The sequence below is a fragment of the Ambystoma mexicanum genome, chromosome 11 (genome assembly GCF_040938575.1).
Source record: "Ambystoma mexicanum isolate Mex_15411 chromosome 11, UKY_AmexF1_1, whole genome shotgun sequence".
NCBI lineage: Eukaryota > Metazoa > Chordata > Amphibia > Caudata > Ambystomatidae > Ambystoma > Ambystoma mexicanum.
The window spans coordinates 251,831,305-251,846,575 of record NC_090934.1 but is presented as its reverse complement, the minus strand read 5'-3'; the positions used below and the strand labels follow the sequence as shown (position 1 = coordinate 251,846,575).

General features: G+C 50.6%; 1 protein-coding gene across 1 annotated transcript in view; it reads right to left on the bottom strand.

Annotated features, from left to right (window-relative positions):
• LOC138504961 (uncharacterized) overlaps window positions 1-12,271 on the bottom strand; it is an 81,440-nt gene extending 69,169 nt beyond the window's left edge. Inside the window, exons 1-3 of the mRNA XM_069625339.1 lie at window positions 12,170-12,271; window positions 5,729-7,024; window positions 2,851-3,069 (exon numbers count right to left, since the gene is read on the bottom strand). Of these exons, the coding sequence (XP_069481440.1) occupies window positions 6,104-7,024; window positions 12,170-12,271 (1,023 nt within the window). The 3' untranslated portion in view covers window positions 2,851-3,069; window positions 5,729-6,103. The remainder of the gene's footprint in view (window positions 1-2,850; window positions 3,070-5,728; window positions 7,025-12,169) is intronic.
• Window positions 12,272-15,271: the final 3,000 nt, after the last annotated feature.

Genomic DNA, 15,271 nt, shown 5'->3' with positions numbered 1-15,271 from the left:
AGCAGCCTTACATAGGCACTTGCTCCCTGTATGCAGGCTCGGATCAGTTTATAGGGCAATAAGCCCATGGCCGAATCAAAAACACAAAATGCTTGCGTGGGCCAGTTTTTTGGGTCAAGGTGGGGCACTTTTTTGGCCAATTTGGGCCAGTCTGGTGAGTTATTTCACTGTGTGGCTAATAGTTTTGACCAGTTTTGCTGTATAAATATTCTTTAAAATGTACAATTTGCATCACATTTGATCAAAAACCTCCCCCTTGGATACTATTCAAACAGCGTCACAAAAGAATGAATTCCCATTTGCAACCGTGGGCCACTTTTTCGTTGGTGTCCGAGACAATTTATGCCCCAGTCCGACCCTGCCTGTGCAGTGGAGAACTGGGTGTGCGGGTGCAAACACCAGACTTGTCAGGCCTTGTGAATGAAATGTGTGTTCTATATTTTCCACCCCCAATTTAAGTGTGTGCATTTTCAAGAAAACCGAAACTAAGCTAAGGCACAGGTGTTTCTGTTTGGGAATTTCAAGTGGCTCACGACAGCAGTGTGATTGAGCTGCGTCTGGGCAGGTCAGCACTGTGGTGGAAGCCGTTCACATTCCCCTCGGAATCAGGGAGGCCCTGAGCAAATTGTGGATGTGTGAATGCCACGTGTTAATCACGTCCTCATGCAAAAAAAATCCTTTGGTGACTCCCGATCAAATACATCCTAAAACGCGTATTGGCAACGCCAACAGTTTGGGCTTTTGTGTAGGCACATGAAAGGCACTTGTCAGGCACTGCCATGGTGGTATTAACTGGCCATTGAAGGTAGCAGGTGCAAAATGGTGTGAGTATCTGGGTATCTAATCGCAGTGCCTGGCAAATGCATATTTTCTATACACAAGATAAAACTGTTGGCTTTGCCAGTGCTTGTTTTTTACAGGGCTTCAGTGAAGGACATGCATGGTGCTTATAAATTATGTGGCTGAAGGCAGACCTGGTAAAAACATTTTTATTACACTGTTGCGGTTTTACAGCTCCAGTTACGTCATTAACTCTCAGAAGATTGCTTAGAAAAAACACTGGCAGGCACTTCGAGTGCAAGGTTTCATGGTAAGTCTTGATTAAAGCGTGCTCAAATCGTTCCCATGAGGAGGTGCTTTTGGCGGGGAGGGGCTGCAACTTGGTGGGAATGGCCATAGGGATTAGCATGGCCATGGGCAGTCAATTGATGGGCAAATACCGAACAACTCCTCCAAATCAGTGTGTCCCTCCTCATATGCCATTTCTCCCTATCTGTACTCTAATGGTATACTTTTTGCTAATCGGTGGTGCAAGCACCACCGATTAGCCCAAACTAAAAATTACTTGTTTGAAGCTATTTTCTAAAAAATGTTGGAGACGATGTGGAGTTACGTAAACTGGAAGGGTGTCCGGTTAAAGTTTCGACTACAAAAGGATAGAATGCAATAGGGTCGATGCAATAGGACCGAAAACAAAAGGGTTGAATTTTTGTTTTAATTATATATATTTTTTTGGGTTTCCGTATAGGTAAAAAAAGTGTTTTTTTTACCAGAAAAAAGAGGGTTGGGGCCCCCCCCAAAAAAGTTAAAAAAATAAATAATTAATTTCGATCCTTTTGTTTTCGGTCCTTTTGATTCGACCCTTTTGTCATTCGATTCTTTTGATTCGATCCTTTCACCTATAACCAACTGGAAGGACTTGATGAAGTTGGTTTAGCTGTTTCAACATAGCCTGTCCTGAAAGTCCTCAGAGTAGCACACCTTTCAATCTTTTCAAATGAAAAGGCGGGTGGAGATCCAAGGTTGTGCTTTTCGGGTGTGCTCTCCATTGCCATCTGTGGACGAGCAAGGGGATTGGCAGGTGATGGAACTGACTCTATGGGGGGAGTCACCCTTGAAAAGTGGATGAGTTGACATGAATGGAGGAGGGTAGTTGCCACCAGACTTCAAAAAAGAATCAATGGCCGGGATTCACAAAATCATGTTCCCACTTGTGAGAACAAAGCACACATTTTGCATGTGTGCTTAATGAAAAGAGATGCCTTGGTATGCACAGTTTTTGCACACCCGCAAAATGTGTGCTTTGGAGTCACTCTCCGTAAGTACAAATCTCATCACAGGTGATATTTCTCATTCTTTGGGGGATTCGGTTCCTCTGCAGGTCATTACCCTGTGTCTGTCCCGTTGGAGGCCCAGCACGGGGCAACGCGAAGTTCAGACAGATGTCTTTTCTCAGCGTTCCTGCATTACTGTACCAGAAATAGAAATGCTTATGCTTTCCATGAATGTTTCCATGACTGTTTGTATTTGATTTGCCCTCACTTTCAATGCACAGCCAGCACTCATCTGGGTAATGGGTTTACCTTATACATCTGCTTAGGAGCTTTCGGGGGGAAACGTGCATTTGCAAATGTCGGGCATGTGACCAACACTTACAAACCAATAGAGTGTTGGACTGCGCGCCCTTTGCGAATTAGCAGACCTGTTTGCCGGACATGCTAGGAGCAAGAAGCACTTTGGGCCTAATTCACAGTGCGTTTTCCAATGGGGTTTTGCCATTATAAAACGCTTCTGTGAATTGCGCCCTTTGTTTGTAGTCTACTGATGCAAGACTTTCTCATGAATTTGGGCTAATATAGTTTTAGATATTGATACGGGAGTACCAACCGTGGTTTCAAAACCTCTACTGTCAGGTAGATCTTAAAAAGATTTAAATCCCCTTTATAGGAACCCTGCCCAACATACAGAAGAATTGACTTTTTGACAACAGAAGCACTTTGAAAGGCCCCGCTGTTGTCCCAGCTTTTTCTCTTTCGGGTGTTGAAACATACACAGAGGTCTATGGTTTACCTGCACGGATGGCGCTGCCGCAGAAGAAGTGGACTAGCCAGACTTCTGGAAGAGCCGGGCCTGGGACATTGTCTGGACGCTCCCATGTACTGGCAGCAGATGTGTGGATGAGCCAGGCGAATAGGTGCTCCGGTGACTCGGCGGCAGGTGCGTTGATAAACCGGAAGGATATATTGTGCAAAGTCCCGCCCAAGACCATTCAGCGGAGGGCTGCACTTTCTAGAGGAAGGAAATGAAGGGGAATAATGGCAGGAGTCATATATATATATATATATATATAGAGAGAGAGAGAGATTTCACACAGATGCTTTCAACGAGTGAAAAGTTATTATCTACCATAGAAATTACAGGTAATAGATTTTGAGTTTCTTTTTAAGCACGGGGTGGCAATCAATGTAGGAATTCAATATTGTTTCTAGCCTTAAGAAGACATGCTATGTTAGGGTGAGCAGTGCTGGAAATGGAAAACATTTTTTGGAGGAACCATCGCTTCTTCGGAGGGGGGCAGGGCTTTGGAAAGGAGGGGGTAAGGTCAGGGGGCGTGGCCTCCTGCCAGGTTGCGCAACACTATCTCTATATAGAACCCAGTCCTATGATTTGCATAAAAGCAAAGAGCATTATGGGAAGAACACAATGTCCACAATGTTCAATGTTTAAACATGTCTTATAGTGATTCATTAAGAAAACCTTTTAAGCAAATAATGGACTCTTCTGTTTTGATTGGTCACAATATTCACCCTAATAAAGAGATGTCTGTAAAATATAAGACATATATAACAGCTGGAACAGGCACATAATTGCATGTGAGGCTTTGGCAGTTTCTGTATGTAGGCTTCAGGGCTTGGGTTGTGCAGCCTGCTACAAGACACAAACTTCAAGTCTTTTGAAAGTGGCCTGCTTGACGAGGGGCAGTTTCTACGAGAGTCGTCTCTGGGACCCTCTGGATATGGAGGAGGTACCGGCTGTGAAAGTAGGACCATGCTCACCACAATCATTTCCCAATTCCACCTCCAGCATGGGAACACACGGTATTTCCAGCACTGCTCCTGCATACCAATTGTGCAGTTTGGACGGTTGGTGCAGCGGGCATATTACTAAGAAAGGTGATACTACAGGCCTTGCTCTGCATTCATTTCCCAATCAGTTAAGGCATGTGGCGGGTTCCTGGAAGGAAGGAGGCCCCCAATGTGATGCAGAAACTTTTACTAGTTGATCATTCTTCCGAGTTGTGAAGATGTCATCATTCACTAAGCTCGAGCTGGGGTTATGCCATTCAGTTTTTCCCAAAAACGGGGGTTTTAAATAAATAAATAAAACTCTTGGGGCGGGGGAGACAGTTCCATGAAAACGTGATGTTGGGTCACCCTATGACATGTCTGGCTGTCTAGTCATGCCGACGCGTTCAGCTGTTTTGCAAAAAGTCCCCGCGGTGGGTTTGATGTACTTGTGGATGGAGGGCCAACCCACGGTGAGTTACAGGTACTTTCTAGAATATTCCTGACTACAATGGCATGACCCTGAGCCCTTACCAAACACAGTGTGCTGACTAACAGTTGATACAACACATACAAACACATTAAAGTGGCTCCTTGATAAACAGTGCATTGGCTTGCCGCCATTTTCTCTCTTGTACGCGGAGGTTTGGCGCATGGCACAGTGAATTCTCTAGTCCCGGAGTGTGTCGTCAGTGGAGGTGGCGTCTACTGTGTGAGTAATCGAGACTTTGTGCTATCTCCCCTGGGGTATTCTGCAGTGGTTACCAGTTCACTAGTTCCCCTAAACCCTCTTTCTGCATAGTTCCATGGCCCCCATTGGACCTCAACTGCAACCTACATATATGTGCACCCCCCAGAAGTGAATCTGATCACCTGGCAATACCTCTTGACTGCCTCTAAATTGGAAATAAAAAATTGCCCTGGGGTATAACCTTTTTTGCAGCTGCTGCCCCTAAACGATGGAAGGACTTAACAAAATCTCTGAGACTGGAATGCAACTACAACGGGTTTAGGAGAGCTCTTAAAACAGCCATGCCCATAGCTGCCTTTCCAGAAACATGATGCCCCTCGGAGGTCCTACCCATGCTACCTAGAGATGCCCTCATCCCAGGATATTGCAGCATCCGGTGACCCTGCGCCTCCTTGACCTCCGAAGCGCATATTGGCCAACTAGGCCTTTCTCTTCGGTTACAGTCGGCACAACATGCCGCCAAGTCCTGAATCCTCTGGTCGCTCACCACGGATCCAATGGGATTTAGACAACCTCTTGATAGACATGATAGGGCCTGAGCGGGTAAGGCCCGCCCACAATATGTAAATGCCAACTTAGCAGCTCTGTGAGCCCAACTACCTTAGCTTCAGTCCCACCCTGTTAGACAATCCTGGCTACGCCTCTGCCTTATACCCCGGCCGATCAGCACCTACATGGATGGGTCTTGTGTTTTTGCATTTTGTGGTTCAATAGGAATGCACCGTACCCTATTTGGTTATTGGCGTGCACCACCCTTGCCTCGTCTTACTCCCGTACCTGATCCTTCATAAGAGGGTCTCACCTGCACCCTGTACCCTGTATTTCTGCAGTTGCGGAGGCAGCTTTTGGTGCTGGGGGAGCAGATAATAGGGTGCCTGCAGGTGGCTGGGGGTGCACTGGCATCAGGGAGGAGTAAGGAAGGTTGGGGGTGGGGGTGTCGGATGCCCCCCCGGCCCGCCCGGAAGGGATCGGCCCTGGACCCTGCATGAGAGGCTGACGCCTGCACCTTGTATTACTGTACATCTATGAAGTACTCGCCTCGAAACACTTGTGTATAGGTGTGTTATAAATGCCATATCATATCATATCATATCAAGGCCTCTCGCATGCACCATCCATAAGAGGGTCTCACCTGTACCTTACATTCCTTAGGGTCTCTCGCGGGCACGGGCCTCCACTGCAAACTGGGCCTTGTGCGTCTTGGGTTGGTCCCAATGGATGCCGCATGTCCGTCTTCCAGGAGCCCCGGAGCTCTGCGTGGTCCGTCGAGACGAGGGTCTGAGCTCTCTCTTAGCATTCACCGCGTGCCTTAATTGTATGACATTAAATCAAGGTCCACTGTGAACACGCAGAGGCGACCCCAGGAACGGGATGGAGTCATGGAGGCGGCAGCCGTGAATGGAGGCGCGGAGATTATCACCGAAGGCAGAGAAGGAGGAGGCAACCGCTACGAAGAGGAGAGAAGATTCAGGGGGAGACAAGCATTGATGAGAGAGAAGACAACCGCTCAAAACAGAGGCGGAGACAAAGAGGACGTGGCAACCAAAAGGGGAGACAAGCAATGATGAAAGAGGAGACAAGCAATGAAAAGGGAAAGGGGAGACAAGCAATGATGAAAGAGGAGACAAGCAATGAAAAGGCAAAGGGGAGACAAGCAATGATGAAAGAGGAGGCAGGAAATGAAAAGGGGAACGGGAGACAAGCAATGATGAAAGAGGAGACAAGAAATGAAAAGGGAAACGGGAGACAAGCAATGATGAAAGAGGAGACAAGAAATGAAAAAAGAAAGGGGAGACAAGCAATGATGAAAGAGGAGACAAGAAATAAAAAGGGAAAGGAGAAACAAACAATGATGAAAGAGGAGACAAGAAATGAAAAAAGAAAGGGGAGACAAGCAATGATGAAAGAGGAGATAAGAAATGAAAAGGGGAAAGGGGAGACAAGCAATGATGAAAGAGGAGACAACAAATGAAAAGGGAAGAAGACAAGCAATGATGAAAGAGGAGAGAAGAAATGAAAAGGGAAAGGGGACAGAAGCAATGATGAAAGAGGAGACAAGAAATAAAACAAGGGAAAGGGGAGACAAGCAATCATGACAGAGGAGACGACCACTGAAAGGTTGACAATCACAGAAGGGCGAGTGGGACAACCACTGAAGAGAGGGGATATACAGCGAGGAGACAACTACTGACCAGAGGGGAAGAAAGCACTGAAAAGAGAGAGGGAGACACGCATGAAGAGAGAGGAGTGCAAAGGTGATAAGCACTGAAGAGTGAAGGGGGACCAGGAGGAGACAACCAGTGAAAAGAGGAGAGCCAGAGATGGGGAGCCCGGCATTGATGAGAGAGGAGAAAGCCACTGAAAAGCGAAAGGCAGACAGTCCCAGAAGGGCGAGAGGGGAACACTTCCGAAGAGAGTGCAGAAAGCACTAACAAAAAGGGGGAGACAAGCACTGAAGAGGGGGGAGGGCAAAGGGAAAAGCTCTGAAGAGTGAATTACTAGAAAGAGGATACATCCAGTGAAAAAAGAAAGGTAGACATTCACAGAAGGGCGAGAGGGGAACACCACTATAGAGAGTGAGTATACCATGACGGGAGAACTATTGAAGAGAGGGGAGAAAAGACTGAAAAGAGGGGGAGCCAAGTACTGAAGAGGAAGAAGATCAAAGTAAAAAGCACTGAAGAGTGAAGGAAGACACCCAATGTTAAGACAGGAGACAACTACTGAAAAGAGAAGAGAAGGCAGGGAAGGGGAGAGAACCAATGACAAGAAAGGGGACAACTACTGAAAAGAGAAAGGGAGGGAACCAGAGAAGGGGAGGCAACCAATGACAAGAGAGGAGACAACTGCCGAAAAGAGAAGAGAAGACAGGGAAGGGGAGCCAACCAATGACAAGAGAGGAGACAACTCCTGAAAAGAGAAAGGGAGGGAACCAGAGAAGGGGAAACAACCGATGACAAGAGAGGAGACAACTGCTGAAAAGAGAAGAGAAGGCAGGGAAGGGGAGAGAACCAATGACAAGAGAGGAGAAAACTGCTGAAAAGAGAAGAGAAGACAGGGAAGGGGGACAACCAATGACAAGAGAGGAGACAACTGCTGAAAATAGAAGAGAAGGCAGGGAAGGGGAGACAACCAATGACAAGAGAGGAGCCAACTACTGAAAAGAGAAGAGAAGGGAGAGATGGTGAGAGAACCAATGACAAGAGAGGAGACAACTACTGAAAAGAGAAGAGAAGGCAGGGAAGGGAGAGAACCAACGACAAGAGAGGAGACAACTACTGAAAGGAGAAGAGAAGTCAGGGAAGGGGAGAGAACCAATTACAAGAGAGAAGACAACTACTGAAAAGAGAAGAGAGGTCAGGGAAGGGGAGAGAACCAATGAAAAGAGAGGAGACAACTACTAAAAAGAGAAGAGAGGTCAGGGAAGTGGAGAGAACCAGTGACAAGAGAGGAGACAACTACTGAAAAGAGAAGAGAAGGCAGGGAAGGGGAGAGAACCAATGACAAGAGAGGAGACAACTTCTGAAAAGAGAAGAGAAGGCAGGCAAGGGGGGACAACCAATGACAAGAGAGGAGACAAATACCGAAAAGAGAAGGGAAGGCTGTAAGGGAAGAGAACCAATGACAAGAGAGGAGACAACAACTGAAAAGAGAAGAGAAGGCAGGGAAGGGGAGAGGACCAATGACAAGAGAGGAGACAACTACTGAAAAGAGAAGAGAAGGCAGGGAATGTAAGAGAACCAGTGACAAGAGAGGAGACAACTACTGAAAAGAGAAAGGGAGGGAACCAGAGAAGTGAGAAGGGAGGGGACAGCTACTCAAGAGAGGTTGAGAAAACACTGTAAAGAAAGGGCTAGACAGGTGCTGGAGAGAGAGGAATGGAAAGGAGGACCTCATTTAAGAGTAAAGGGAGAGAAGGAGGAGAGAAGTGTAAAAGCGATGCGAAGAGAGAGACACTCTATTGAGACACGTGCAGAGACAGATTAAGACGGAGCGGGCCGTGAGAGAGAGAAAGAGGACACAATGAAATAACTTAACCTAGATACAATACGGAAAAGGGGCGGGGGTGGGAATGCAGTGGAAAGCATGCAGAAAGCCACGCAGGCCAGTCACTATCTACACACATGGCCTATAACACAGAAAGCCATGCAGGCCAGTCACTATCTACACACATGGCCTATAACACAGAAAGCCACGCAGGCCAGTCACTATCTAAACACATGGCCTATAATGCAATGCGGGGGGCAGTATTTTTAGTTAAAGAGGCCCTTTATTTGGCCAAAGTATGCCAGTTTAACACGTTACTTCACCAGGCAGCTAGTTTTGACCGGTATTACTGAACAAATATTCTTCAAAATTCACAATTCTTTCCCAAAATCTCTCCCCTCTTGGTTACTGCTCAAATAGTCTGTCCCAAAAGGAATTGAATGCCATTTGCGACTGTGGGCCACGTTTTCATTGCCGTCTAATCCATATTTGTATATGGATAAATACATGTATAGATATGTGCACACATATGCATATACCCACCCACTTATTTTCTGCACTTATCAGATATACCCTATCTGCTTAACCCAGCACTTGCAACTTGCTGGCTGCACTACCACCTATATTTATTTATTTTACTTATTTATTCTGTTCTCCTTTGCTCTGCACTTTCCACTTCTCCCCCCTTCCATGCACTTTTCCTCTCCCCCATGCACTTGCGCGTTCTCAATGTGACTGGGCCTAGTAAGATTGTTGTTTTGTTCTCCCCTGTTCCCCTGCCTTTGCCTGGTTGGGCTCTGAAACTCTTGTGTATGAAAGCGATATAAATACAATATCAATATCATACCATATGTTCATATACATATACAGAAAGACAGCCAGATACATATGTGGGTAGGAAGGCAGACAGACAGGACAGACAGGGCAGAGAGAGGCACACACATGAAGACAGAGAGGGGAGAGGAGAGACAGGCATGCGCACAGAGACAGAGAAGACAGAGGAGAGACAGGCATGCACACAGAGAGGAGAGGGGAGAGACAAGCACACACAGAGACAGAGAGGAAAGAGGAGAGAAAAGCATGCACACAGAGACAGAGAGGAGAGAGGAAAGACAGGCACCGACACAGAGAGGAGAGAGGAGAGACAAGCATGCACACAGAGACGGAGAGGAGAGAGGAGAGACAGGCATGCACACATAGAGGAGAGACGAGAGACAGGCACACACAGAGACAGAGAGGAGAGAGGAGAGACAGGCATGCATACAGAGAGGAGAGAGGCGAGACAGGCACACACAGAGACCGAGACAGAGAGGAGAGCCAAGCATGCACACAGAGACAGAGAGGAGAGAGGAGAGAGGAAAGACAAGCACCCACACAGAGAGAAAGGCGGGCACAGAAGCAGAAAGATACATAGGTGCCTAAGCAGACAGGCAGAAACACACACATGGGCAAAGGTGGGGGGCGACACAGGTCAGCAGACAAGCAGCGTGCAGGCACAGACAGACAGAGCCAGCAAGACGGATAGTACGCTGAGGAGAGAATATTTCCTCGAAAAGGGGGATGAGGAACGAAATAAGAGCAACGCAGCCAAGGGGGGACAAGGGAGTGGGGAGGAAGGGAAGAAAGGAGGAGGGAAGGAGGATAGGAAGCAAGGGAGGGGAAGAGGAAGGCATGAGGGCAGGAAGCAAGGGAGAGCAGGTGAGAAAGGAGGTGGGAGGAGAGAAAGGAAGGGAGGGAGAAGGAGAGAAAGGAGAGAGGAAGGAAGGAAGATAGGAAGCAAGGCAGGGGAGGAAGAAACGAATGAGGGAAGGAAGCAAGGGAGAGGGGGTGAGAAAGGAGGAGGGAGAAGATGATGGAGAAGAGGATGGAATCAAGGCCGGGAAGGGGGAAGGAGGGAATGAAGTGAGGGAGGAGTGGAGATAGGAAGCAAGGGAGGGGAGGAAGCAAGTGAGAGAGGGGGAGAAAGGTGATAAAGGAGGAGGGAGGAGGAGAAGGAGGAACGAAGCGAGGAAGGGGGGGAAAGGAGAGAACGGAAAAGGGGGAGGGAGGGAGGAAGCAAGGAACTAATGGAGGGAAGGAAAGATGTCGGAAAGGATGGAAGAAGGGAAAAAATTGAGGAAGGGTGGCAGGAAGGAGACAATGAAGGAGGGAAAGAAAGAAAGAAAGAGAGAAAGAAAGAAAGAAAGAAAGAAAGAAAGAAAGAAAGAAAGAAAGAAAGAAAGAAAGAAAGAAAGAAAGAAAGGAAGGAGGAAGGGTGGAAGGGAGGGAGGAAGGAATTAACGAAGGAAGGGAAGGAAGGAAGGAAGGAAGGAAGGAAGGAAGGAAGGAAGGAAGGAAGGAAGGAAGGAAGGAAGGAAGGAAGGAAGGAAGGAAGGAAGGAAGGAAGGAAGGAAGGAAGGAAGGAAAGGAGGGGAAAGGAAGTAATGGAGGGAGGAAGGAAGTAATGGAGGGAGGAAAGCAGGTAGGCAGGGAAGGAAGAAGGGGTTTAGGGAGGCAGGAAGGAAGGAGACAATGAAGAAAGGAATGAAAGGAGTGAAGAAAGACAGAAAGACAGACAGGAAGGAAGGTAGGAAGGACGAGTAAATGGGAGTTAGTAACGATGGGAGGAAAGAAGAGAGAAAGGAAGCAATGGTGGAAAGAAGGAAGGGGGAAGCAAAGGCAGACTGTAAGGGGGAGGCAGGGTGGAAAGAAGTACAGAAGGAATGAAGAAACGATGGGACGTGTGGACAGTGGGAGCGAGGAAGTAAAGAAGGGAGAAAGGAAGAAGAAAAGGAGGATTGGAGGAAGGAAGCAGAGATGGCTGAATATGGAGAAAGCACAATTAATTAGAGCAAGGCGGAGGAAGCAATTACGGCAGAAAACCTGGATGAGAACTAGCGAAAAGACGTTAGGAAGAAGGAAATATTTAAAGGGGGAAGGACAAGTTGGTTGGGAAAAGAAGAAGGAAAGGGGGGAGGGGATTAAGAGAGGTGCAATGCAAGAGGTGCCGAGGGGGGAACATGATGGAGGGTGGGAGAGGAATGACAGCCCGGGGGTGATCGAAAGAGGTCAGAAGAGGATTAGAGCGACGCGGCGAACAAAGCAGAGAATGGCAGAAGAGAGAGACGGTGGAAGACTGAATGAAAAGGACACCCAGGAGACAGCGACTAATAATGGACAGGGCCAGTGCACTCACTGATACTCACGGGCTTTCCTGCGTGCTCGTGTGCATCGCCAGGGCCCTCTGGCACTCACCTCACTGGTACTCACGGGCTTTCCTGCGTGCTCGTGTGCATCGCCAAGGGTCCTCTGGCATTCACCTCACTGGTACTCACGGGCTTTCCTGTGTGCTCGTGTGCACCGCCAGGGACCTCTGGCATTCACCTCACTGGTACTCACGGGCTTTCCTGCGTGCTCGTGTGCATCGCCAGGGCCCTCTAGCACTCACCTCCACGGCGCTTACACACAGCACACATGCTCACACGCAGCGCCAAGAGAACCAACTCCAGGATACCCGCACGAGGCGCCAGGATATATACTCACACGCACCTCCAACGACACTGGCATGCGGCCACAAGGCACTCACGTGCAGCCCACGTGTACTCACATTCAGCCCCAGTGTACGCATGCGCAGCTTCAAGGTACTCACACGCACATCCATGACACATGCAGATCCACGGAACTCCCATTCCGCTGCAGGTACTCCCATGTAGCCCCGTTTTACTTCTATGCATCTCCAAGGCACGGGGAGTCGTTGCACAGTGTACTCACATGCAGGTCCGGGTACTCCCCCTGTGTAGCTCAGCAGCAGCGCCTGCCTCCGCTCCCTCCACTTCCAGCATCCTTCTGCTCCTGCAGCTTCTTCGTCGCAGCGCCCTCCCCTGAAGGCCCCCTGTCACGCGGGAGCCTCATCTGCATCCACCATCTGCCCTGCAGCCTCCTCGCGTCCCGCAGCCTCCCCCTCCTCCGCCTCTGCATTCTCATGCCTCCCATCTGTGGCCTCCTCCTGTCGTGCAGACTCTGCAATCTCCTCCTCGGCAGCCTCCGCATGGCCTGCGGGCCTTTCCCTTTGCAGAAATCCCGATCCTTCTCCTGCCCCGCAGCCTCCTCCTCCTCCTCTGTGTTCCTCTCCTGTTCTGCAGCCTCATCCTCTCGTTCCGCATTCTCCTCCTATCCTGCAGCCTTTCTGTCCTACATCCGTCATCTCCTCTGTAGCCCCCTCCTGTCCCGCAGCCTCCCCGTCCTCCTCGTGTGCTCCAGGCCTCACGCTCTCTCCTCCTTTCCCACATCCTCCGCCTCTGCAGCCTCCCATGTTGCGTAGTCTCCTCCTGTCCTGCAGCACCATCTGTCCAATTCAGCCTTGACTGCCTCCTTCTGTCCTGCCGCCTCGGCAGCCTCCTTCTCTGCGTCCTCCTCTGCCTCTGCAGCCTGCCCTGTACCGCAATATCATCCTGTCCTGCGTCCTCTCCTGTCCTGCAGGCTCCTCCTCTGCAACCTCCGAACCTCCCCCCCAGTCTCCTCCTGTCCTGCAGCCTCCTTCTCTGCACCCCTCCTCCTCCTCTGCAGCCTCTCCTGTCCTGCAGTCTGCTCCTGTCCTGCACCATCCTTCTCTCCTACAGCTTCCTCTGTCTTCCGCCTCTTGGAACACAGGCTCCTCTGCCCCGCAGCCTCATTCTCTGCACCCTGCTTCTCCTCCTCCTCCTCCTCTGTAACCTCCCCTGTCCCCAGTCTCCTCCTGTCCTGCAGCCTCGGCAGCCTCCTTCTCTGCACCCTGCTCCTCCTCCTCCTCTGAAGCCTCCCCTGTCCTGCAGTCTCCCCCTGTCCTGCACTGTTCTTCCCCCCTACAGCTTCCTCTGTCCTTCCGCCTCTTGGAACACAGGCTCCTCTGCCCCGCAGCCTCATTCTCTGCACCCTGCTTCTCCTCCTCTTCCTCTGTAACCTCCCCTGTCCCCAGTCTCCTCCTGTCCGGCAGCCTCGGCAACCTCCTTCTCTGCACCCTGCTCCTCCTCCTCCTCTGAAGCCTCCCCTGTCCTGCAGTCTCCCCCTGTCCTGCACTGTTCTTCCCCCCTACAGCTTCCTCTGTCCTTCCGCCTCTCCGTGCACAGGCTCATCTGGCCTGCAGCCTCCTTGTTTGCATCCTGCGCCTCCTCCTCCTCTGCAACCTCCCCTGTCCTCCAGTCTCCTCCACTCCTGCAGCCTCGACAGCCTCCTTCTCTGCATCCTGCTCCTCATCTGAAGCCTCCCCTGTCCTGCAGTCTCCCCCTGCCATGCACCGTTCTCCTCTCACACCGCTTCCTCTGTCCTTCCGCCTCTTGGAACACAGGCTCCTCTGGCCTGCAGCCTCCTTCTCTGCATCCTGCTCCTCCTCTTCTGCAACCTCCCTTTTCCCCAGTCTCCTCCTGTCCTGCAGCCTCGGCAGCCTCCTTCTCTGCACCCTGCTCCTCCTCCTCCTCTGAAGCCTCCCCTGTCATGCACCGTTCTCCTCTCCTACAGCTTCCTCTGTCCTTCCGCCTCTCCGTGCACAGGCTCCTCTGGCCCGAAGCCTCTGTGTGTGGTGACTTCCTTTTCCCGCAGCCTCCTTGGGTACCACAGCAAGCACAGCCTACTCCTCCCCCTTCTCCTGCTCAGGGCACCGAGGACAATTCACGGGAGCTGGCGGTCCCTGTGCCTGCCTTTGGAGGAGTGGGTGGGGCCGAGTTTAGCATCTTAAACTGGCTCGTTCCTTTGTGTGATGCTGCAGCACCCCCGACCCCCACCCTTTTCCAGCACACGTGTCTTACACCATTGCTTCAGCTGTTGACAGCCCCGCCGCCCCCATCTGCCTCTTGAAATGAGAGTGGGGGGGGGGGGGGTGGGGAGGGAGGGGGAGGAAGGGTTCTCAAAGCACCGCTCTGGATGCTGAATGGTCCTGGCTAGTACTGAGACCCCTCCTCGGCCCCCGCTGCACCTGCTTGGGCGACCTGTTCATAGAGAATGGACGGACTAGACAAGGACGCGAGCAGAGGCTGTGACAAAGAAGGCCCCCGATTGCCCCTCCCCGCCCCCCAATCTAAGCAACCCCCCCAACCCAGTACCGTTAAGCTTCATTTCTTGCAATGTCTTGCTTCTGTGGCATGGTGTGGCGGGAACCCATCTAACAAGGGGTGGTCGGCTGCTCGTGTCCACTTTGGAAGGGGTGAACTGGTCCTTTCGAAAGCCAACGTGAGCTGGGCAGGGGTGGATGCACAGGGCCTGCTTCTAGGGCGACCTGGACCCCTTCATCTCCCATTACCTTCGCCCGACCCTCGGGTTCGTGTAGGGTCCACACCGGCCGTCTAGGACTCCATCCGTCATGCTTGGGTCAAAGTCTGGTTTTCTCTCACCCAAAAGACCCTCCTGAGACAAACGTGTCACTTTCCTTCGGGTTTTCCCTCAAGCAGTCCGCACTTCCGTTCTGTCCGCAAAGATGCTCACCAAGACATTGTTTCTCCGAATTCTCCACCAAGTCGCCCCCATTGCCCCCCATGATTTGCTGAGGTTGTGTTTCTTCGTCGCAGGCGGTATGTACCCCTGTGTATGCTCTCGGCGGATGATGGAAGCGGCGAGGCTGCGGCGGCGGCAGAAGGTATTAGGAGGCGGCCACTCCAGCACTGGCGCAAAGAAGCCGCCAGTCCCAATTTATGCGGGCTCCGTTCACCCACACCTCTCCCTGCCCCCTCCCCATGCAGCA